The 26,781-nt window shown below is 37.3% G+C and overlaps 1 protein-coding gene across 1 annotated transcript in view; it reads right to left on the bottom strand.

Moving 5' to 3' along the window:
* Positions 1-4,936: 4,936 nt before the first annotated feature.
* Positions 4,937-26,781, bottom strand: part of LOC306886160 (kinesin-like protein KIF26A) — a gene marked incomplete at its 5' end in the record, with an annotated part of 97,800 nt that continues 75,955 nt past the window's right edge. The window contains 10 exons of the mRNA XM_079443065.1: positions 4,937-7,190; positions 7,296-7,446; positions 8,871-9,061; positions 9,306-12,624; positions 12,960-13,122; positions 13,726-13,885; positions 15,535-15,718; positions 20,407-20,669; positions 22,163-22,256; positions 24,354-24,563. Of these exons, the coding sequence (XP_079299191.1) occupies positions 7,012-7,190; positions 7,296-7,446; positions 8,871-9,061; positions 9,306-12,624; positions 12,960-13,122; positions 13,726-13,885; positions 15,535-15,718; positions 20,407-20,669; positions 22,163-22,256; positions 24,354-24,563 (4,914 nt within the window). The 3' untranslated portion in view covers positions 4,937-7,011. The remainder of the gene's footprint in view (positions 7,191-7,295; positions 7,447-8,870; positions 9,062-9,305; positions 12,625-12,959; positions 13,123-13,725; positions 13,886-15,534; positions 15,719-20,406; positions 20,670-22,162; positions 22,257-24,353; positions 24,564-26,781) is intronic.

Below are 26,781 nucleotides of genomic sequence, written 5' to 3'. Positions count from 1 at the left end.
ACAATGGGTGGCACAAACAATCCCACAGTATCAAAGGCAGAAAAACAGTCTAAGCTTGCATGTGGAAGAGGAAAGGACAGACGAGGAATCATATACTATAACATCATGTAAATAAGTAAATAATTATTTGTATTTTATTTTATTTTATTTGTGATATCTAAAAACATACAAAAACAATGTTACATTTTATTTTAAGGTGTCCTTGTTACAGTACTGAGTAATAGTGATTAATAACATGTACTTACTACAGAATAATTTTCTTTCATTTAGTTTCTTATAATTATGCATAATTTACTGTTATTACTATAGTAAACATATTATAGTAAGTACTGTGTAACAAGGACACTTTAAAAAGTGTTACAACAAAGCATATTTTTCTATTGTTTTACCAGGTTCCAAAATAAAATAAAATAAAATAAAACACAACTGTATATAGTAGTTGCAGAATGTTGCAATTTAGCTTAGTTTTATAACTTTTGGATCCTCTATTCTGACAAATCTTTTCAATCTGCTTGAACCAATAAACATGGAGCAGCATAAAAAGTCAAGGTGTGGAAGAGAACTTTTAGGATGGAAGTGTAAATACTGCTCTGGCTAAATTAAACCATGAACCTATCATGTCAGGTGTAAACCAAAATAAATTATAGGGGGCATGATAATGTTTTCCTTGATCTACCTAAGCAATATAGGGATTGGTTCAGTTCCCTCACAAATCAACTGTGCGTTTTTATGGGAATGACCGACTTAGAGACCCTGTGTCATTAAGGTGCTGAAGGCTCTACTCTTTAGAAATGACAAGAGGAAGTAAATCTAACAATCACTTACTCTTAGTCTGTGCACTCAGCATTGCTGGGAGCAACAATAATGTTTCCTGCTTGGTGACGGCACTTCATAACTTCATAACTTCATAAACAGTCTTAAAATAAAGTAAATAAATAAAAAAATTAACAAACCAATCAATCAATCAATCAATCAATCAATCACTATTGGTATCATTTACCATACAAGATAACAGTGGTTCATTCAAAATGTGTACTTTATACTAAGTCTTCTAAAGTCATACAAAAGCTTTGTGTTAGGAACCAACCTGTATTTATGTTATTATTGAATTATAATATTCTCCTCTGTTATAAAATTCAAATAACTGCATTTGGTTACAAGAGGCAATGATCTAAATATTTGAAAGGTAAGTAAATGATTATGTAATAAAAAAGTTTGGGGTAAAAAATTTATTTATTATAAAATATACTATAATATAACTTTATAAATCACAGTTTGTGAACCCAACTGCTCCCCAGGCACCGCAGCATAAATGGCTGCCCACTGCTTTGATGGTTTGTGTGTGTTTGTTCACTACTCACTGCTGTGTATGCGCACTTGGATGGGTTAAATGCAGAGCACAAATTCCAAGTATGGGTCACCATACTTGGTCAGACGTCACGTCCTTTCATTTCCTTTTTTTGGGGAAGTCATGGACTGAGGTGAGACCCTTGAGCAAGTTGAGACCCCCAACTGCTCCCCGGGTGCCGCAGCAAAATTGGCTGCCCACTGCTCCAGGTGTGTGTTCACGGTGTGTGTGTGTTCACTACTGTGTGTGTGCACTTAGGATGGGATAAATGCAGAGCACTAATTCCGAGTATGGGTTACCATACTTTTTCTTTTTTATTATTGATCAGTAAAATAGCAAATCTAGACAGGTGGAGCTGGTAGAGGTGGAGCGTTTCAGAGGAACACTGCAGGACCAACTTAGAGCAAACTCTGAATTTAAATGATGAAAGCAATCTTTCTGGAATTTTATGATTGAGCAAGATATATATTCTGAGATTTTTTCAAGAAATTGTTGTTTTTGAGAAATATTTAGAAATCAGTATATTCCTGATTTATTCTAGACGTCAAACTCACATGAATATATCTTGGATTGCTTCAAAACTGCTGGGGTTTCTCATGACTTTTCCTTGAACTCCTCCTCATCACATTGCTGTCACGTTCTGTCCTCTGCAGGAGCATCCAGGGGTTCTCATTTCAGCATCAGGGTCAAAATGGCCCTTTGAAACCATAGACTCAGCAGTGTAGCACAAATCCCTCTCCGTGGTAACGGGTCCATTTCTGATGGGTAGAGTGCAGGAGCTGTGGCCCTTTCTAAAAGCTGAGATCTCTTAGTTAGAGCTGGAAAGGTTTGAGGGTTTGAAGTTCTAAGACATACACACACACACACACACACACACACCAGGGAAGTTGGCTACATAAGTTAATAATGCATGAGCATGAACAGATATAAACTCAACAGGAAATATGGCATGAATGTGACAAATGTGATTTCTCCTATCTTCAGGGTGCTATCATCTAGTACCCTGACAAAAAATATTATATAAAAAACAAGGAAATATTTTGTTCACATACACACTTGGGTAGTTTTATGTATACATCTATGACTGTGTGTGTGTGTGTGTGTGCTGTTGAGGTTTGTAGGCACAGTTTTTCAGCATATATACAGTAAATCTCTGCATTTTCATGAGTGGCTGTCACTTTTTAGACTTGCATCGTATCCCTACATTTCCAACAGCATACAGATGCATGCTCTATTTTGCAGAGATGTATTTTACATAAGCTAATATGAAGGTGACACTTATTTTTCACAGTTCATTTTAGACATTCTACTATCTATAAGTAACTTTTTCTAGAATATTAACTTATTCTACTAACCCTAACTTTAACCTAATAGTCAACTACCCTAACGAAAGTTAGCTGACATGTAGTTGCAAATTGATCAAAGTCAGTTGACATGTAGTTGCAAAGTTACCTATAGTTAGTAAAATGTCTAAAGTGAACTATCAAAATAAAAGTGTGATGAATATGAATATAATTTAAATTTTACTATCTAGAATATCTTTTTCACAATCACATTACTACAAACTCTATAATCACATTTTTATAGATAGCCTACTATTCTATAATCTATGCTACATTAATAAAATACAATTAAATAAAACAGAAATAAGTTGTTCACAACTTCTAGATAGTAGATTCATGACTCTCAGAACAGTTTTAGCATGTAAATGAATATGACAATATTAATGTGTTTGATATTGGCAGACTATATCTGCTGCACACACTGCTGCTGCAGCAAATCAAGTATAGACTTGCAACTGTCAATAGATACATAGACAGACTGCAGTGAACATGTAAGATATGTTGCTACTGCATAAATACGCATACATAAATCTGTCAGAAAGGATAGAATCTAGACAGGTGGAGCTGGGAAAGGTGGAAGGTTTCAGAGGCTCTTAAAAACACACCTTAAAAACAAGTTCACCATCTTCCAAACCATATATAACTTTTATTGAAGTATATAATTAATGTAAAGTATTCAGGTTTGGAAAGATATCAGGGTGAAGAAATTAACAATATTAAACAGAAATATAACGTAAATATGACTTTTCTCTATAGAGAACAGACCAGTTTACTCAATTAAAACACATACGCTTTAAAGTATCAAAGCAACCCTTTGGTAATATGCCCAGAACCTATGTAGTCCTATTGTCACTCCCAGTTATGGTGATTATACCAGTAATAAATGACACAGAAATTAGAAATAGTATCCCAGAATAGATTGTGTGTACATTTTAATCATTGTCATTGGAGTGATTTGGCGCTCTTTCCTGCATGCTGTCAAAAAGCACTCAGGGCCAGCTAGGCTAAAGGCTACAGATTTGATTAGCGATACAGTGACCAGCTGCTGCAACACAATAGCCAAATCATTACTGCGGCTTTCAGTGGAATGAAGACAGAAAGGCTGGGGGAATAATAGGGCCAGGGAGATGTCAACATATGTACAACATAGCCAGCTAGCATTAGCATGCTGTGCAGCTTGGTTAAAGACCTGCATTTTATTTTAAATGATGGCCTTGTGTGTTTTGGATGTGCAGTGTGCACTGAAAAATACCTGAACCATACACAACCACTTTGTAGAAGAAAGCCAAAGTGTTATCTTAGATTGTTAGGCTGATAAATTGCAAGACGTGAGCTGTGCATTTAGCAGTAATCACCCCCATGGACATGTGTGTTTGTGAATGTGTGCTCAAGTGTGTGTGCATTTGTGTGTACTCCCCAATCAAATAGACTATTCGTGTGTGAAAATCAGAGCAGGTGGCAACGCAACAGGATGACGAGGTGACAGCACCGTGTTGAATGCATGTGCATGTGTTTTTGTGTGAATCTGTGCTGTGCTGGTTTGCCGACACAGCTCATCACCTTCTATATTTCTCTCCAACACCTGTGGATTGCTCACATATTCTTCATTCTTTATATAGTACTTGCTGTGTTTACCAAGATGGATAAACTAAGCTAGAATGATTTAGTCATAAACTAGAATTCCACTGTGTTTAAATAGCAGCTTGGCATTGAATGAAATTTCAACTTTGTGTGTATTAATACTCAACAGACAAAATATTTACAATTTCATAAGATAAAAATGTAACTAAACAAGTTCTGGCAGATATATTAGAAACTAAACTAGTTTACGATCACGTTTTTAGCCATATGTTTGTCCTTGACATTTACCATATTTGAAAAGAATTTTCAATAACACAAGTGTTCTTTATTTACATATAGATTTGCTGACATGACAATTATATTAAATATATTCAGACACCAAAATCGGCACTGTTGTTTTTTTTTACAATATTTGAAATTAATATATCATATACGCATATATGTTTTATAATAATATTACTGATGTTTGCAGATTCCATTATTATTAATGTTAATGCTAACCAACAACACCCTAGAATTTGCATGTTTTGAAGAGTTCTTGAATTTTCTTTCAGAAAACACAAATTAGCCTGTCATCAACCCCTTTCTTATGAAACACACATCTAAATAATGAAATAAATATTCATGAAATATCTGAAGGAAATAACTGAACAGACTAAGACATATAAGAAGGACATTTTTATTAACAAGAAAACAGTGTTATCCCAAGCTGCCTTATAATACATTTATACAGAGGGTCAGAAAATTCTTTACAAAACCAAAAAAGTTAGAAAATATGATTTGATATGAAACATGATGCAACATACATTGTCAGCTTTCGTTCAAAAAAAAGTTTCAGTTTGTTGTCCATGTACTTAAAGTATAGTGAATGCCAGCATAATCATTACAAAATTCAAAGATGAAGAATAAAAGTCTAGAAAAAAATACAAATCTCATGCAGCATCTTGAAAAAGGGCCTGAGAGTGTGTTTATAAAGGTAAATAAATCCAAGAAAAGGTTTTGAGTTCCTTAACGTCAATGTCGAATGAGATCGAAAATTCATTCACAGCCTTTGACAGACAAGTAACAGGAAAGTCATTCTGGCAGCTACATGTTAAAAACACTGAATCACTTTCACCAGCAAATTTCTGTGATGGCATCAGAGAAAAGCAGGTGGTCTTTTACAGCAGTTATTAAACAGCACATTGAGTGCTGAAAAACACTGTTTCTACAGTATGTCCTGTAAAGGCTAGCCTATGAGACGGTCATTTGTGCTAAATGCTTCCTGTTGTATTTTCTGAGGTTGTTTGTTTAAGACCATGATTGCATTGATGCATATGACTAAGGCTTGGATAGACATCCACAGTGGAGATAAAAAAACCTGCAATGCGTCATGGACTGGACCGTAGTAATATTTGGGGTACATGGACTGTCAAGATTTTAATGGCAGAATCAATGTTCCCTTAGTCTGTAAAGAGTGTGTATTAATAGTATTAAATATGTCATTGAGCAAGCCACAGTGTTTAAAATCTCAACAGATTTTTTTTTTTTTGGACGCTGTTGTCTGAATGGGTATGGAAAAGAGTCCTTCTTGTAACACACAAATGTCGCCTCACCCCTTTTTAATCACACCCACAGCTCTTTAAATGCAACGCACTCTCTGTCCACAGAGAAAGGCTGAGCTAGACATGTCAGGTTAAACTGATGAATGCCCTTTGCCAAAGTGTCTATTTAAAGTAAACAAGAACAAGAGGCCAATCTGCATTTTAATAGATCACGCCTCTCAAGCAACATGCATCCATCGCGAGCATAACAATGACATCGACTTGCATGTATTTATGTGATAAGAACAAATAACAATGCTCGAGATTTTACATTCTTGGACATTTTTTTGTGTTGCTCATTCAAATATTTTAACATACATTCAACATGGCTAAGCAAACGTAGTACCAATTCAAATCACCAATATGATTCTCTGGAAAAAAAAACAAAAAAACATCTGTTATCTGTTTAAGTCAGATATGTATCCATTTTTAGTCTGACTGGAAGAGTCAAGGCAACCAAACCAAACATGTTTATTAAAACTGGCTTGCATCACATATGACTGTCCATTGCTGTGATACCATGTTCCTTAAAAAGACAGATATTTGATTTGAAAAGTAGAAAAAACACTCAGACAGAAAATTACAAATACAACGTAAGGCTCAAAAGGTTTAATATCAATATGCTGATAGAGGTGATAGTTCAGGAGGCAAAGGCAAAGCACGGAAAGTCAGCTTATTGCTCTCCTTTCGCACCCAAAATGATATTTCACACACTATATGATCATATAAATACACTATACAATGCAATAAAATAACAGAAAAAATATGGTTCGGCTTGGGCATGCTGGTCATAGCACTAGCACCAGTAGAAAAAATAATGATTGACAACAAATGTACAAAACAGTCATATGAAAAAGGCACTTTGTGGTGTGGTTGAATAACTCTTCGGTAAGTGAGAATGATTCTTCTCTTTCCTTGTGTAAGTCTATTCCATGTTTGTTATGAGGCACTGCATATAACCAGAACAGTAGATAAGTTCCTACTTCATGCAGAATTCAGTGTGCCATCCTATTATAAAGATCATTCTTTGATCCATTTCTGTTTCCTCGGAATCGCCGGACCAGCTGCTACATTTCAATATCCTTCCTTTCAGACATAAAGGTTCCTGTCTTCCTCAATTTCTTTGTCACTGTCCATCGATCACCACATTCTGTTCTTAAACCTCCACCTCACGCGGTCCTTTCTGCACGTCAGATGCTACTCGGATGTCAAAGCAGGTCACCATCATGACGCGGGACTTGCATAGGTTGACGCAGTATTCCAGTTCAGCCGTAGCCTGCTCCAATGCCTCCAAGTACTCTTGCGACTCCTGATCCAAATCTTCATCCACCTCAACTGCAAAACAAACCAGAACAGAGTTATTCCAAAGAAATGGATTGGAAGCATTTAGCATGAACTTTCCCCTCTGTCAAGAAGAAGCACTAAATATGTAATACTTACACTCTCCAATCCACTTGCTGGAATCCATCATTAATCTAGACTTTGTGTCCTCCAGCTCTTCTTTCAGAGTCTTATGCTTAGCTCTGAGATCTCTGATTTGCTGCTGCCGTTTCTCAAGAACCTTTAATTTAGTGTTAAAATACATCAGGCCCTGTGCACAGAAGATTGACATAATGGTTAAATTGCTTATCTGGACTGACTAGAAGGAAAATTGTGGCACAATGCTGGTTCCTTAAAATTGCTTACTGACTGTGACATTTTCTGCACAAAGGAAGCATGTGTTACAGGACTATAATAATACTGTGATATTTTCCAGGCATTGTATGGAAGAATAAAAGCATCCTTGCGTTACAGTACGGTTCATTTATACAATCGAGCTATATCCATGCCAGTTAATCAGCATACCTTTTCAACATCCTGAACTGACTGTAGAAGCAAAGATGAAAATAATTTATATACTAAGAAGTGGGGATACACAACATACAGTGGCAGTCAAAACTATTCAACCCCCTTCATATGCAAGACAATTTGCTGTTGAGATTTTTTTTAATAAAAGTATACATGCCTAGAAGCTTCTGTCACCTCTGTACTGCAATCTTGGCCCATTCCTCACATGAAAAAGCTTTCAGATCACTAATAATCTTTGGTTTATAGCCACATAGCCATTGCTTTCTTCAAATTCTTAAGGCTTAATTGTGGTTTAAGACAATTTAGTTTCCCACCATACAAGTAATTGACTTAAAAAACTTAAAAAAATGCTGCATTTGGGAATAATTATTATATAATTATGATATAGTGGTGTTATAAACCCTACAATTATTACATGATATCTTGACACAATCACTTTTAATATACCAGTAAACTGTTATAGATGCATTTATAAAATGATGGATCTTTAGAAAATCTTGTATTTGTAAAATACAGGGGGTGGGTATAAGTAATATGCTTTAAGTAATATGAAGCATATTACTTCAACAGGTTTACACCCTTTCTTACTTGCTGCTATGCTTGCTCCTTCCCAAACCAATTAATTCCAGGTAGTCAATTGCTTTTCATCACTCTAGTATTTCAAATGCAACCATTTTTCCTTTTCTTAAGAAAAAAACGTTTTTTCTCATGCCCTATTACTGGCAGGTTAATGCCCTACGCTGTACATTATCTTAATATTTTTTGATAAGAAGCAAAGGACAAAACCTTCACTCAGTATCCAGTGTTTGAATATAATACATGAAGCATATTGCTGAGATGATAATATTGCTCTTTATATACGAAAATATATCTCAACCTAGATCAAAGCAAATCTTTGGGAAGGTAGTTACGGACCAAATTGGTCTCTGACATCTCAGCTATGCAATGTGCAAGCATAGTTATACATAGTTATTCATCTATGTATTATTCATCACATATTGTAACTATCCTATGTAAGATGCATAAATAATCAAGCATATATTACGTTTTACATTTCCATGAGAAGGGACTAAGGTTAAATATGAATGAACTAAACCAGATCTCAGTTTCCAAAAAATAAAAGGCAAGTAAAAAAATAAATAAAACACCCAGACAACCCATTCTAACCTCATCTGTCTTTTCTTGTCTTCGCCGCTGAAGCCTCTCCACGTCATCAATTTCATACACTTTGATCTCAAAAGGCTCTTTAAGTGGTCCGGATATAGGGGGAAGGTCAACCCACTGACCCGTGGTCCCAGACTTCCCCAGGGAGGAGGTGTCCGGTAAGGGAGCTGGAATGAGACGCCTCCTCTGGAGGCCTGGTCCATGGAGAGACAAAGGGAATATGTGATACAGGAAAGTAATTAGGACATGGAAACATTACATGGATGGGTAAAGAAATAGCAAGCAAGCAAAAATATACTGAGGAATAGGAAAATTCTAAGCTGTGCTAATTATTTGTATGTTCATGCTTAAGGGACATTTAAAAAAAAAAAAACCTAAGAAAGCAATATGACTATCAAAAACTTCAGGTCTTCATAGACAATAAGAGATGCTACTCACCATTTGACCTCTTCTTGGGTGCTTTGGAGCTCCTTGTGCGGCCAGAGGAGGACATCCCACTCTCACTCATGGAGTCATGGGCTGAAGAAGCACTACCAGTAGCTTCACTGTCACGGATCATGCTCTCATATCCACTGCTCCCTCCACTGTGGTAGAAGAGTGCAGTTCTTCCCATGGCAGGAGGCAACTCTCCACTTAAGACACTGCTGTTATCACTTCCATGGCCACTGCTGTAGCGTTGAGGTCTTCTGGGGGCTGTGATCTTACTATATGGAGATGGGAGAATGGGGATTGGGGTATGCTTGTCATCATTAAGGTTCACTCCACTGTCATTGCCACTGTCTGAATCACCCGAGCCCTTTGCATGTTTCCCAGAAGGATTGGCCAAGGCCAACTCACTAACGCGACTGTTTGCTGCCCGCATTGCTTGCTTGGTACCCATGATTGTTCCCCTTGTGGATTTACCATTGCCTCCTACTGTTGCTCGAGGTAATGCAGTCTTTCCTGAAGGTGGAAGGTTGGCATTCCTTGTTGCAGGTGCCACAAGAGACTTAGTGGATGAGCTCAGGGTTTTCGAGTTGCTTGCAGATAATGTACGAGCTTTGTTTGCATTAACAGGTATTTGTCTAGCGTTAAGGCTGCCTTTGACAATCCCACTTTTTACAGTGGTCACTGGGTTTATACATGAAGGTGGAGAGGTAGCAATTGGGGAAGAGGTGGCAACAGGTGATCCAAATCTACCGACCGACTTACATGACTTGCTGTTGAGACTAGCACCACTGTTTTCTCGACTAAGAGCAGGTTTCGACCCCAAAGATGACAAACTGTCACATCTTTCTAGAGATATCTGGCTTCCATAAAGCTGCCCTGTATCACCTCTACCTCCTCTAGCTTTGAGGCTAGAGGTTGCTTTTATCAAACTATGCTCTGACTTTAAGTTAGATGTTCTTAAACTATTTGAATCTCCTCTAGAGCTAAGATCAATATCATCCTCTAAACCTGTAGCCCTTGGTGCTAAAGACTTGCCTGCCTCATTAGCAGACTTTAAGGCACTTGAGGGAAACAGGATTCGATTCTTTTGATCCAAACTAGATTTGCGAACTGGAGGAGGAGGTGGTGATATATTGCCAGGTTTTGATATACTCTCCTCCTGCTTGCATGCTTTTCCACTTTTTCCTAAAGAGGAGAACTTTAAACTTCCTCCCGAGGAACCAATATCTTGAGCAAGCTTGACATCAATGGATGAATGTATGACTGGAACTGTCCCGAGTGTCGTTGCACCTCGTCTGAGCTGTGGCATCTTGCTCGGGGACTCCATCTTCCTGTTGATGCTGGATTTTTCACATCCGTCCACCACCCTTTGGGATGGATTTGACCCTAGTGTTTTGGGAAATCGAGGTACACTGTTGCTGCTTGTGCCTGCTTTTCTTGCAGGAATTCCACTCATTCCATTTTTAATCAGCCTGGACGAACTTGAATTAGAGGTTATAGAAGACTCCAGTGAGCTATCTACTTGGTGCCATGGATCTGGTATGCAGTCTTGCCTTGGTGGCTCACGTCTCCAATTGCTACTGGAGCTGCTTCCACTGATACTGCTACTCTGGGCTGCGGATGAGGTAGGTTTTAATTTCCTAGAAAGACTACACTGGACAACTTGAGAATCTTGAAAAGACTTGGGATTGGATAAATTAATGGTATTTGCCTTTGCAAGTTTTGGTAAACTTTTGGCAGACTGTTGTGGGGCCTCTGAAGAGGATGGGCACTTGCTAAGATAGAATTTGCCTGATATAGCACTGTCACTGTCCAAATCTGAGACGCTACAGCCACTATCATTCAAGGAGTTTTTAGGTTCCTTTTGAGGGCTGCTTTGGAACTTCCTAAGAGAATCAAGATAGAAGCTGCTGTCTGGGCCAGTATGAGTACCTTGAGGGAGAAAGACATCTACTGTTTGGGCTCCTTCACTCTCCAGAGTACAGACACTTACTTCACTAAGCCATGAAGTGATAGAAGAACCACAGCTGCCAAGTGAAGTACATGCTTTCTCCTGTAATGGTGCCACCATTTTAATGTTTGCCTCTGAGGTACCAACATTGCATGTATAGGCATCAAATTCATCATTAATACTGCTAATGATGCTTACTGGACGGGATCCTGAGGCAAGGGCCTGTAGTGAACAATCACTATTGAAACTCACAATACTGGAGGGCCTTCCATTGTCCACAATGTTGCCAATTGATAACTCTTCCACAAGAGTGAATACTAGCTCATCCTCACCATTTAGCTCCACTGGCTGTTTAAGGGTTACAGTTGTCCTTAATATGTCCTTCTCCATGCACCTTTCCCTAAGATTGGACCTCATTTCACCTGAAGTCCTGGGATTAAGATGATGGACTTTTACAGGTGAGTTCTCATTTGAATCACCTCTTTTTTGATGACTCATCCCAATTGGTGGTATCCTTGTGGCAAACTTTTCTTCACTTTCACTACTGACCCTGACATAGTCTTTTTGTTGTGGAGGTGGGGGAGCAGGCTTGGGTAACTTTTTACTGAAAAAAACCTTTTCCCAAACCACGGGCTCTGAGTTTTGGGATACTGTTGGTTTACTTTGTTTTACTGGAGTGCATAGAAGTGTTCCATTACCTGACATTTGCACCTTTTCACCATCTGCACTTGTTCTACTCTCAGACATGTCTTTGAGATCTTTGTCCGGTGTGGCACTTTGCAACTTGGAATGTTCTAATTTGGATTTGTGTTTTGGACTGCCAGGCAGTTTACTGGCTGCAGAAATTGACTTTTTGGATATGCTGTCCTGTGTTGATAAGAGCGCTTTGGTAGGAGTCTTGGGAGAAACTGAAATGCAGTCAGAGCCTTCTTTCAACTTAGTTGCATCATGGTCCATTTTAGGGCTTGCAGAATTCCCTTCAGATTCTCCAACAAAGTCTGTAGGTTCCTCACTACCATCGATACATTCTAAACGCTCCTGAAGCTCAGCAAAGGTGTTGCATTTGAAGTGATCATGGTCAACTGGCCCTTCTTTCCCTCGTTGCTTACGGTTAAGAGAGGGGATGATGGGAACAAAGGCTGGGGGTCCTTCGTTGTCGCTGAGCTCTCGATCAGAGATGGCAGCACCACCAGGACCAACATAAATTACAGTGTCACATGATTGCTCACTACTTGAAGAGTAGTCAGGATCACTGAGGAATGATGGTAGATCTGGGTCAAGGGCCACAGTGCGAGGATGGAAGGGCCGCAAATGTGGTGGTCGACGGATCCTTCCTTCGTCACAGGAACTCTCTCCTCCAGAGGAACTGGATGCATACTTGACAAAGACAAAATATCATTAAAAAACAAAACAAAAAAAAGCTGGAACTCTGGTGTGGTATAGTTGTAACCATGTCACTAAAATATGAACACAAGGGCCATACATCAAGTGACTTTTACATTTCCTATGACAGAAAAACTTATGAAACTCAGTTACAATCTCATTATAATTTTTGATGTTAATACGCACTAAACATATTTCTAGGTTGTTATTCCTAGACAGTTGATATCATTTGGTCTAAAACTGGATCTTAACCACATTTAACTGGATCCTCCAAATACAATATACGATTATTTTAAGAATTCCTAAATTCTAGTCAGTTAATTATTTACCTTTGATTTCTTTTTCCTCATACGATGGATTCGGGAGGCCAGCTGAATGGTGGTAAGAGACTCTGCATAATTGGAAGGGGAGTCAGAGATGTGGGCAATCATGGTCGTTCTACAGTTGATGTTCCCCAAGGAATCTCGCAGTAACATGGTGAGCTTGCTATCCCTGGAAAAATACATTTTCATTGTCAGCATAAACACAGGTTGATAGATTGTCAGCAGACAGTCAGCTGTTTACTGAAGTACTGAGGAAGCCTGGCCGTTAACTGTTCTGTAAAACTGCAGAACCATCAAAATGTTCACTATACAGTCCTACCATGATATTAATCACAAAAAGCTACAAATATGTCTATACTGCAATTCTGCCAAATGTGAATATGTTTTAGAATGGTGAGAAATAAGGCATATGCAATTTGCAATATTTTATTATTTTATTTTTTTAAAGAGGGGTGTGTTCTATGAGTTCAGCAAAACACAGATGCATTGCATTGGTCAAACAAAAAACCTGTCAACACAAAGATCACAGGTACAAGCTTGTGGCTCACATATTTCATTATGTGCTCAAATGCTTCAGTATTACATCCTCTATAAAAACGCATAAGACCTCAGGAAGGCATTCAGAATTATCATTTAATTCTATTTATGCGAGTAATGCTATTTGATTAGACATCTTTATATCAAAGATGCTAGATCCATATCTACACATTTGAAGCAATATGGCCCGTTTTGATTTATTGTTATTTTGTGGCAAATATGTAAATTTTCTTACCTGTATGGAACATGTTTAGCTCCATTGGCCAAAGCCAGTATCACGTTTCCTAATGCAGTCAGAGACAGACACAGACCTCCTCCTGCGTCCCTGCTCTTACAAAGCATCTTCTCACAGCTTCCCAAGTCAATCAGATGCAATCTACTCCTACCACCAGACACTGATGGAGGGGAAAAAAAGAGGAAATGAGAGGTAATCCCTGGTGTCCCACACTACAACCAGTGCAAACATACTGTCCTTCCACAAATAAAAATGAAATTCAGATAAATTTACACCAGCTCTGCTTTGATCTAGCAATTCACATTCATTCAAATTCGTTGCATATGTTAATTATAACAAAACCATGGAAACACAATAGCGTTTATGAATATTTAGAGTGATAAAAGCCAATAGGCAAAAACAAATAGAAGAGTAAATGACAATTAGTTAATTCCCAAAGCTCGTCGCAAATAAAACAACGTACATTATGAAGTTTAATTCCAAAGTATTATGGTTGCAGGCCAAGCAAACTTGACCGAACAAAATAAATGAACACAGCACAGATGATTACTTGAGAGGGCAATATCTCATTCTGTACAGATAATTCCAGCTAAATCATCCTTGTAATGGAAGATACAAATACACTGTCAACCCCACTCATTACCAATATCACTGAAAGTTTGAGACGCTGCCAGTGCGGTTATAATACAATAACGGCACTCCTACACTGAGGTAATGTCGGGCAAAGTGAGGAGTGGCAAATAACATATCATATATTAATAAACATCCCCAGAGAAGACCTGCAGCTGACATGACCGTGTATGATTTATTCATGAGTAAGTTACCCAGCCCGTTTTGATTCAAAGACAGAACAAGCTGGCCTAGATAAACACCTATGTTCATACTACTCTCTAAATATATAGACAAGTGAGCCTCTGTGATCTACTCATCTTTGCCCTGCGATTATAACAGACTGTTGATAAAAAACTAAAGGTTAATCATGTGTTAATCTGGATGCTGTACTGACGTGGAACTGTTTCAATGATTATATTCTCAGCTACTGTATGTCTAGCAAGGACAATGAATATACAGTAGTTCCAGCTGAATTACTAGAATAAGGACACTAAAAGACATTCTTAATTCATGGTTCAGCTACAATTGTTTTATTTCACACAAAGTCATACAGTAGGATGACGGGTGAATTGACAATCGACCAACACTGTTATTACACATGTTGATACAGAGAAATGTTAGACCTTGAAACACTATATCATTACGTTTGCGAAAAGCACGGGGAAGCTATTTCCTCTATTCCTAGCCATTTTATTTTAATTTTTTTTGTCTGTCATTTGGCCATTCTAAAAGTGGGTTAAAATCAACAGGCTTGATGAAGCCATTTAAAGAAGCTTCCATGGCAATTTCACTGTTCTAGGATGGTGACCAACACTGTATTTACCTATGCAAATTTGCAGCATGATAACACAGTGACAGGTACCTCTATACTTTGATTAGAGCAGTTAGCTGCTAATGAATTATTACTATCTGTTAAAATGCCCATTAAAGTTTAATGAAGTGGTCAAAGCAGACATGATTGATTTCCCTCCTACCATGATGGAGCGAGAGGCAAATTGAAGGGAGTCTGGTAGCTCTCTGATTTGGCCTGTAATATCACAGCTATTACATTAATAAGCTTGAGATGTATTTTCCCTTTCACTGGGAAAATGAGGAGGAGGAGAAGGAATTAGACTAGACTGAGTATAATCAATTTAGCACACGCAGAGCCTTCAACAACATAGCAGTATCATTTCACTCAGTGCAAACAAAACTTACTTCCACCCTTGCCGCTCTTCTCCATGCGGTACTGGTAGATGTGTAAGGTGAACAGCATGTGGGAGTTGCGGCGGTCTTCCTCATCTGCATCTGGCCGGTTGGTGCTACGTGCTGCGATGGCGGCATCAAGAAACAGGGCGGCCTTCTCTGCAGTAGGAGCCCTTAATTCGCTCTGGTTCTGGAGCTACAACATGAAGAGGATTGTTAGGTTCAAGTTATATAAAGGAGCATCTAAAAAATTAGAATATCGTGAAAAAGTTAATATTTTCTTGTAACTTATTTCAAAAAAGTGAAACTTTCATATATTTTACATTCATTACATGTAAAGTAAAACATTTCAAAAGTTTTTTTTGTTTTAATTTTGATGATTAGAGTTTACAGCTCATGAAAGTCAAAAATCTCAAAATATTAGAATATTTCCTAAGATCAATCAAAAAAAGTTAAAGTTCTTTAAAGTATGTTCATTTATGCACTCAATACTTGGCCGGGGCTCCTTTAGCACAAATTCCTGCATCAGTGAGGTGTAGCATGGAAGCGATCAGCCTGTGGCACTGCTGAGACACTATTGAGCCTTCAGCTCGTCTGGATTGTTGGATTGACTGTTTCTCATCTTTCTCTTGAAAATATCCTATAGATTCTATATGGGGTTCAAGTCAGGCATGTTGGCTGGCCAATCAAGCACAGTAATATCATGGTCAGTAAAGCACTCGGAAGTGGTTTTGGCAGTGTGGGCAGGTGCTAAAGTCCTGCTGGAAAAGGAAATAAGCATCTCTATAAAGCTTGTCAGCAGATGGAAGCAGAGTGCTCTAAAATCTCCTGGTAGACAGCTGCATTGACTTTGGACTTGGAAAAAAAAAACAATGGACCAACACCAGCAGACGTCACAGCACCCCAAATCATCACTGACTTCGGAAACTTCACACTGGACTTCAAGCAGCTTGGATTCTGTGCCTCTCCAGTTTTCCTCCAGACTCCAGACCTTGATTTCCAAATGAAAAGCAAAATTTACTTTTATCTGAAAAGAGGACTTTGGACCACTGAGCAACAGTCCAGTTCTTTTTCTCCTTGGCCCAAGTAAGATGCTTCTGGCGATGTTTCTATATCAGAAGTGGCTTGGTAGCCCTTTTCCTGAAGATGTCTGATCATGGTGACTCTTGATGCACTGACTCCAGCTTCAGTCCACTCCTTGTGAAGCTCTCCCAAGTGTTTGAATCGGCTTTGCTTGACAGTATTCTCAAGCTTGTGTTCATCCCTGTTGCTTGTGCACATTTTCCTACCCAATTTCTTCCTACCAGTCAACTTTGCATTTAATATGCTTTGATACAACACTCCTTGAACAGCCACCCCTTTCAGTAATAACTCTCTGTGACTTACCCTGTTTGTGGAGGGTGTCAACGATCGTCTTCTGGATCATTGCCAAGTCAGCAATTTTCCCCATTATTGTAGTTTCAAAGAACAAGAGATACCCAGAATGTATACTGTTTGGATGGTAATTTATTGAAACCCAAATGTAAATATTCTAATATTTTGAGATACTGATTTTTGACTTTCATGAGATGTAAGCTCTAATCATCAAAATTAAAAAAATTTTTTTTGAAGTGTTTTACTTTACATGTAATGAATCTAAAATATATGAACGTTTCACTTTTTTAAATAAAAGTTAAGAGAAAATTTTAACTTTTTCACCATATTCTAATTTTCTGAGATGCACCTGTATAGTCATATGTGGTTTTTGAGTTATATATTGTGACAAAATTTTATTTTTGGCAATTTTGGTAATCTTGAGAATTTTTCTGTAAAATATTTAATTTATTATTATTATTTTTTTTTAATGAAAAATATTTAAAATTAAATATTACAGCAAAAATAAACATGTTTTTCAAGTCAAAAATATAATTTAATATGATTTCATTATGGCTACATAAACCAACAACTATAGTTTTTTAAAGGTCAGACCTGGTAGAAATAGAATCTTCAAGTGTCAACTCCAAATCCTATTTTTTATACTATATTGTCATAAGGTTTATCCCTAGTTGGAGTTGACAAAGAAGGAGATCAAGATAACTGAGCCTTTTTACACAGTTCTAGACAATTAAATTGAATCTCTGGGGCAATCAGAGAAACAAATACGCCCATAGAGGGAGAAGGATTACTGATGGGAGTGAGTGGTGGATAAAGAGGGCAAGAGGGCAGTATCTCCGCTCCCGCAAAAAGCCTGATGGAACAAATGAAACATCCACTGGCCATATTTATGGTCTTCTTCAAGGAAACAAGCAATTAGGCTGAATGGAATGGATCTTAGTTCCCTGCATGTTTTTCCTTGATATTCTTGATAAGCTTACTGACTCAATCAGTTGTATTTATTTTTTATTTTGTTTTGTTAACAACTGTTTATTGAATTTTATTCTGTGGAACAGTAGTACAAAACAAAAAGCAGCTGTACAAATTTAGAACCCATCCCAACCCATCTCACCCCCTGGTAGACTTAAATAAATAATAATAATAAATAAATAAAATAAATAATAATACAAATATATTAATTCATATTAATAGATAAATAACAATAAAATAATTTTTACAAAGATTTTAGAAAAGACGACACAACATTAAAAGCTGAATGCCATGAAGTAACAGTTTTCACGTTAGATCCATGTATACGAGAAGTAAAGAGTTCCATCGAGATAATGTCCAAAAAATGCACAGTCCAGGTTCGTCTGTCCATTGTGTGAGGAGGATTCCAACGGTTGACCAGCACTTTCTTTGCTGCTGTGAGAGCAGCTAACAGTAAAGATCTTTGTTGGACAGACAAGGTGAAGTCCCAAAAGTCTTTCATGAAAAAATGGCACAGAGTCAAACATATCTCTGTACCCAACAAATATGATAGGTCCAGTGAGAGCTGAGTCCAAAAAGGTGAGAGAGAGGGGCACTCACAAAAAAAATGCAAAAACGTCTCTAAAACTCCTTGGGAACAGAGATTACTCTTAGGAGAAGACGGCAGATTCATATAAAAACGTTTCATTGGAGTCAAGAAAACTCTATGCAGCAATTTCCAATGAATGATTTGGTGATTAGGGTTTTTAGAAGACTATTTAAACATACCCCATGCCTGATCGGAAAATAAAACCTGCACATCCTCATTAAGATCCTTAACCCAAACAGTAGTAATAGATAAAGGTTTGTATGAATGCTCAAGAAGAAAGAGATAGATGACTGAAGCAGAGGAGGGAGATTCCTCAGAAGGAAGGATTAGTTTGTGCAAAGGGTGAATAGGCAGTTGAGGCACCCCATACGCCCGTAGGGGTAAAAAAGGAGGTGCCTGGCAGATTATATTGAGTTTTAAGATTTTGGACGGATTTTAAACCACTATCATCATAGATATCTCCCAGAGTGTTTACTTTACTATGAGTCCATTGCGGACAATGAAATGGAGTACTGCCTGACAAAAGGTTATTATTGTGGAAAATAGGCGAATGCAAATCAGTTGTATGTTTTTTTAAAAGCAGCCATCAAAAGCATATTCCTTAGAACAACTGTGGCCACTTTCCTGTGGCCAATGCGCCACTCTAAAACTAAAGTGAGGCGAGAATGCTGTTCAAACCCACTCCCCAGATTTGAACTTCACAGGCCTCTAGGCATTCTTTGATGTGCTGCTTCATATGGACCCCCCCAAAAAACAACATCTGATGCCAACACCTGGCAGCGCTTTTAACTACCCCTCTACCAACCCCCAAACTCTACCTACCCCCTTCAAATAGAAGGTAAGGGGGAGGGTGAAACAGCGTAGCAGCTCACCCAGATGGATCCTGATAGTGCACTAAGTAAAAAGAACCACCACAACATCTGGCCTTCAATTTGAGATTTTGTGATTGAGCTCAGCTAAAAGTAATCTGTAATAATGTGAGGGGCAGCTAAAATCTATGAAAACTACTTAATTGATAGAACAAATACGATACAATGATCAACAGAGATGTGACCTAGGCATTTCTAGATCATGAGTTTTGATCCCATCCCCCTGTCTCCCCCTTTTATATTGTAAAATTGTATATAATTTTAATTATTTTTAATTTATTATTTTAATATTACACTTTTTTTCCATTTTACAATACAAATAATATAGAACACAAAATATACACTACCTTTATTGATTGATTAACTGACAGGAATTAATAGTTTTATATAATTTTATTCCTCAAGGATGTATCATAATTATCTGTTACACTGAAAAAAATGATACATTGAATTTACTAATTTTTTGGTAAGTGGTTGCAATCAATCTATTTTAGCTACATTTAAATAATAAAATTTAGTTGACTAACTTTCAGTAAAATTTGTTTATTTAAATGTAGCTAAAATAAATTGATTGCAACCACTTACCTTAATAAAAATTAGTAAATTCAATGTATCATTTTTTTCAGTGTAGGAGATTCTACAAACAAATTTTTGTAATATAAAAAATATTTAAAAAAAATTTAAATAATATAAAATCAATCACTGAAAAGCCTTTATTGGTCCGCCACTATAACAATAACTGTTCATTTTCACTTTTTAAAGTGTATGTTACGACCATGAACTGTAAAATAAGATGGACGTTGCGTCCTTGTAACATGACTCCCCATTTGTATCAAACATCAAATTACTAACTGAAAACCAAACTTATTTTTTACTATTCCTTTTGGTTGGCTCATGTCCCATTCGTTTGCATGGAGAGGGGGCGGGGTTTCTGACCTATACTCCAAGGAAGCGATCAAAATATTTTGGCTTAAATTTTCAGAACATGTGTGGGGCACTTGGTAACTACATGACAAGCAAGACTGTGAGTGCTTTATCAGGGAAAAGAAGTCAAATTTGACATCCAGGTTTGGTGTTACTGACCTGTGTGCCGCAGATGGGGTCCTCACGCAGGTAGACACCAGGCGACTGGCCGTCCTGCAGACTTCCTGTGGGCACATCAGAAAGCAGGTCCTGCAGGCTCTCGTCCTTGCCGTAGATTTCCACGGCTGACACCCGTACCGAGAAGCGCGTGCCAGTCTTCTCCTTGCGCTCGTTGATGAGCTTGAACAGCCAGGAGATAGCACAAGGCGCAATGCCAAGGCTCTGCGTGGAGCTGTCCATGCCAATCATGGTGTGTGTCTTGCCTGGTGAGAGACGGGCAGAGAGAAAGCTGTTGATTCTGGCAAGGTGATGAAGATGATGAGCACTAGATGTTTTAAGCACTGACATTTCTATCACTGATTTGATGAGATGTCCCCCTTTGATAATAAACCACCAATCACAACAAATTATTAGCACTTGAATAGCATCTGATCTGATGATCTGATGTTTTAAACTGCTGACTCAAGATCCTTGCACACTAAATCTTAAATTTTCATATGCATTTGTTTTTTCGTATTCGTAATCCTTTCCTATCAAAATGCTTGCTACAGATGCAAAAACGCAGAAAATCGAACTTGATCGAACCAACATTTTTTATGACAGACAAAAGTTTTAGAGGCAGTGTGTAAACGTGATTAACACAACGTGAGGTCATCTTTATTTTTTTAACATGCAAAAATTTTGGACGATAATTCAGATTTTATTTATTTTTTGAATTTCAGATTTTTTTCAGTTTTCACTGTTACCCTTACAGATGCTTTGGCAAGGGGGTGTGGTAAAATGGAGCCGGCAATGGGAGAACGAGTCGAGAGATGTCCTTCTAACACCAATTTTACGCCGATTGTGAATGACACAAGATACTATATTTTGTCAACAGCTTGGTCTCTCTTGGTCTATTTCTGCTGCATCATGCTGGTTGGCCTTACCCACAAATCCCATCAGTCATCAAAATCAAGCTTCATACAGCCATTAAATACGACTGGCTGCGACTGCATTGCGTCGCACAGCATTTTTGCATTCACTGTGAACAGACAAATAGTTTATCATTGGGATCTTACTGCATCGCATCTCATTTGGAGTGTACTTTTATTCTTTATTATAAAAGAATAAAGTTTGTTTTCCTTTCATCACAATGTAATTACTTTATCTACCATGAAAGTTGTTTTGTTAACATAACCCAGGCTGCATGGAAAGGTAAAATAATAAATAAGAGGTTTTGTTAAAATGTAAATAATTATTATGTGGAATGTGATTATGTTCACAATAAAATTGTATCTAAGATACAGGAAAATCCCTGCTTTATTTCACTTTAAATATTCAGTGTTATATGTCACATTAGAGAATTAATTTATCAATCATACTGTACAAATAAAAAATATAGTGATGAATACTGTTCCATGTGGACAGTCTGGCTTTAAAGGAGTAATAAATAACGCTTAAAAGCTTAGACCGTATGTAGTAAATGATGCAGGAAACCATCGCAACATCTAACAAGCATAATTGGCAATAGTGCAGAACTCTGATGCAGTCTACTACGACGGTCAATTAGTCAGCTTTTAATTACACTCTCTAGCCTCTGGTCTCTCATAGAAACACACACACACAATTAAATGCCCTATCATGCCCATTCTGAAAAGCAAAAGCACTTTTTTTGACCTTCGGTTTTGATATTAGACATCAAAGTTTTTTGCAATCTGTGGAACAAGATCAGTGGGTGTCATATTCAGTTAACAGCATAGTATTAAGGATAACTTACCAACTTTGACATGACCAAAGCAGAAAATACACCCATCGGCTCCATTAACCACTGATTGAATAACTTCAGCCACTGTCCCTGAGCAAACTTCAGCCTGTGGAAAACAATGAAATACTAAAAACTTGTCTGGCATTATAATAAGTTAACATGTGCATCATATAGCAAGTCAACTATGAATAAAGTCAATGGGGTCCATAATTCTTACACATAAATACACATTTAAAAAAAAAACATGTGTATATATATATATATATATATATATATATATATATATATATATATATATATATATATATATATTATTTTTATTTTTTACGGTAACTATACTGTTCTGAAGATAATGTTTATTTCAAATTCTAAACAACTGTGCACAACAGAATCTTAATAATCAATGTTCTGATTGTTTTTAACATTCAGTTGAGCTGTGAAATATAACTAAATCTTTTTTGGCAGAGTAGACAGTACCTAATCTTTTCTTTGATCCGGTGATCATTGATTTATTCACTAGCAAAAGAAAACCACAGAAAGCACCAACAAGGCAGATCCTCATCACAGATTCACCAGACATGGGGGTTTTACACCGGCTGCACTGTGTGGCCATAGCGCTACAATCTGTTCCACTAGCCCCAGTCCCTGGAGACAATTTGGGACTGCAGCAATTTCCACCCATACATCATAACACACACACATTCTTACAAAAAACAGAACAACAGCTCAGTGCTTTGCTAAGAAATATGTCCCTGCAGTCCCACTAAACCACACACACAGTAGATTTGGAGGATTTACAGTTACATGACTTCACTGGCACTAAGCACTGAGACCTAAAAGCCTTCTGCTGGCCATGAGTAAAGGAATTCCTAATCGATAAGCTCCACAGATCTTGTCTTGTGCATGCGAGTTCTTCAACTGAAAATTCTATTACAGTTCAGTTCCTAAGCAAAGTAAATGGCTTTGCTGTCCACTGTCCACATAAGGAGCTGCATTTAAAAGTAGCATCCAAACTGAAATGGAGCCTCAAAAGTGAATGATTTGGAACATTATAGGCAGCAAATCTAATAGTTTCTATAAGTGTTTGTTGTTAGCATGTTAAGCTAAGCTAATAACATGATTCTTCATTAAGCATATAGCTACCATTTCGTAATATAGTAATTATTTAATTAGATTTAACTATTTTTATCAATGTTTTTTTTGGTACAGAATGAAATACTGAAGCACTGAAGAACTGACAATCAACATTTCTCTTCACATTTGAACCCCTTTTTTTCTATACTTTTCACAGAGCATACCTTAACCCCAACGCATACTTGGTTTTACTACAAATACCATGGTTAAACTATGGTTAGTGTAGCACAACCATGGTTAATTTGTGTTTACCATGGTTTATTTGTGTTCATCATGGTTTAACTATAGTTCTTTGGTTTTATTTGTAGTAAAACCATGGTTAATATTCATAAGGGTTGTGTGAGGTGAATTTAGAGATATTTGCAACTCGAGTACAAAGACATGTTGTCAGTCATAACTTGAACAAGGCTGAAACTTTTTATTGGACTGTGTTCTACTGACTTAATGTCAAATTAAGTATAATTGATTGGTTGTGAATTAGGATGTATAATTTTGGCTTTTAAAATTTGGCCAAAATTATTTATCTGAGACCTATGGTATCTTAGATGACACCACAATGTCCCTGCCTATCTTTGCTTATGACATATTTTGAAGCAGAAACTTACAATATCTGGATTTTCTTATGGATCTTTACATACAGTAAGTAATTCAAGTGACAACCTTATTAGTCTTGAAGTGGCATATCTAAATAGTTCACACTTGATCATCTTCAAGTTTCTCAGTCTTCTAAAGTTCCTCTTGCCTACTTGTGTCCATTTGTTAGCCACTTATCTTAAAATGGATGTCACTGCAGCTTTGGAGGACAGATAATGAACTGTGAATGAGCTGCTAAGTATGCAAGTCTGGAATTCAAACTACTTTCTATACTTAAAGAAACAGCTGTTGGGCTCATACTTTGAAGAACGGTGGCGTCCCAAAAAAAGGCCTTTTTACATTAAGCCCCTTGCCCTGCAAAGAATGTGTGCTTCTCAAATATCAAATATCTTTTGGACACTAAAAAAAATATTTTCACTTCAAACCTCAAAAGCAAATGCCAACAAAATGATAACATCTTCACAGCAGCTCTTACTTGAGAGGCATCTTGGGAAAAAACAGCGTCAAAGGCAAACATCTTTGGGGCGGGCAGCACTGCTCGTCTATGCACTGAGGTGGGTTGTGTGTTGAGTGAGGGATCGTAGAGGGTCAGTTGTTTCTTACGAGTGTCCACCTTCAGGAAGGACAGGGACTCGGATGAATCCACAATCCCCAGTGATGGACAGATCCGCATCATCACTTTGACCTGGAACAAAAAGAAAAAAAAAATGCTACTGAAGTAGAAGCAGATCATTTAATTGACACTGTAATACAACATTGTAGGTCACATAAAGTGATTGATGAGTCGATGACAAGAAAGAGTGGGACATGATTCCAGAAGGAAAACAGTTTAAAACGCATGCCAAATACTTGGAATGTAATCTTTGTATTCATGTTGGTTTCGTATAGTTTTGTGAGAAAATAGTCAAAATTCTTTTGTAAAATCATCTGCCAAATTTATACATGTAAATGTAATGTAAAATGTAATTTGGTGTAACCATGAAGCAAAAATGAATGACATATTTTCCTTACACCTTGTGTAACCATGTAAGTGGAAAACGTATAAATAATTGAAAAAAAAAAAAAAAAAAAAAACATTATTTTCGGTAAGTCACACCACATGACATTTTACAACCTGAACATAATATAACCTTGTTATAAAAAGGTTAAAATATTTCGACATTTCATGTTTTTTCCCCACAAATGTTGGTTTCACCACATGACTTCGAAAGTTATTCCAAATATTAATAAAAAAAATTTTTTTTTAAGTATAATAAAGTAATAAAATTATAATTCGAAATTCAAAAGTTTTCTTTTTAAGATATTCACTTTTAATCGTGTTTCCCCCCTCCTTCAATATGGTATCAGTTGTATTAATCTGTTATTTCCCCCAAAAAATTAAATAATGAATTTTAATTCCGAAATTTAAAACGTGCTAATCACAGAAGAGGTGTATTTAAGCCATTGTCCATATGACTTGTATTTTTGATGTATTAAAAAAATAAAAAATAATAGGCCAGAAAGGAAGAAAGAAAGATTGTATCATTAACCCTGTATATTTAAAAAAAAATAAAAAATGATGGAGTTTTGATTGAAGTAGCTGTTACTGTTTCAACAATAACTGATTTTATAAGTCAAACAGCTGAAAAAGGAAGGGAACTTTCTGCCAAGGAAAAAAAAAAACTTTATCATATCATCACTGTTGACCACACACAGAGTAAACTAACAAAACCAAAACGTTGCACTGCTAAGACCATTTGCCGCAAATACAGTAAAGCAAAACAAACATACTGTAAGAGAACCTCATGCCCTTAATACAGCATTCAGAGCTGCACAAAGCCACAGTATTCCACGGGTGATTTGTAGCAGAGATATAATTACAACATTCGGGCTCCAGTGCTACGAAACAATGTCTGCACTGCTGATCCTATTCCATGGCACCCGGGGCCAAGCGGCATGCCTGCGCCACAGCGGCGGCCTGGCGGAGGCCCCCGAATGGGACCAGCCAGCCAGACACCACAGAAATGTGGGCTTGGGTTGAACAGTTGAGTTTTACATTTGTTGGCAATTTGATATGTGAGGAGAGTTTGATCCCCCTAGCATGGCTGCTGGTTTCACACCTCCTTAACTCGGGTCTAGAAATGATGTCCCACAAGTTTCTGAAGCAATCCAAACAGTAATTATCTTGATGTGTGAAAATCTACTGACAACTTGTGATCTGTAAGTTTTGAGGCATCTACAATAACTTTGTATGAGGAACAGACAAAAATACAAGGTCTAAATAAGTATGAGCATGCATAAGTCAGCCTAGTTTTTGTGGTGTGTTTTGTATTAGTCAGACCACCGTCAGCGGCTTTGTAACCGATTAAGCATGTTAAATCATTGCTGGAGCCTGTTAGTGAGGGAGATCACTCTGATTGGCTGTTTAACTTAGCGAATCAGGGAACAAGAAAAAAAAACTGAAGACAAAAGCTAGCAAACAAAGTCAATAGGGCTCACAATGAAGTCTATGTGTGGTGATTTTCATCAAATCTCTCTTTGATGATGAGCGAGACTGGTGTAAAATTTATAAAGCAAAGTGTTGCTTTTTTATGGTTAGTACATTTACAGTGATAGATCTTCCATTTTTGAATGACAAAAACAGACTATTGCCATCTGCTGGTATGGAGAGCTTTTTCCTCTCACGCAGGTGCAGAATTTTTGTGCCTGTTGGCTATATTCTTTGCAGTGTATTAATGCACAAATTAGTCATTTTTCACAAAATAACTTCCCCATCATTCACTCAATCACATTTGCATCCATTCAAACTTGCATGTCAACTGGTCATGAGACACGTGAGAACCAATGGCACCAAACTGACATCGGTAGTGACATGTGAATAGAATTTCAGAGCTCCACTGGAGCTATTTTCAGCTTGTTCCTCA

Source organism: Barbus barbus, assembly GCF_936440315.1.
Source record: "Barbus barbus genome assembly, chromosome: 20".
Classification (NCBI taxonomy): domain Eukaryota; kingdom Metazoa; phylum Chordata; class Actinopteri; order Cypriniformes; family Cyprinidae; genus Barbus; species Barbus barbus.
Note: the sequence above shows the minus strand (reverse complement) of the source record. Positions and strands in the feature narration are given on the sequence as shown.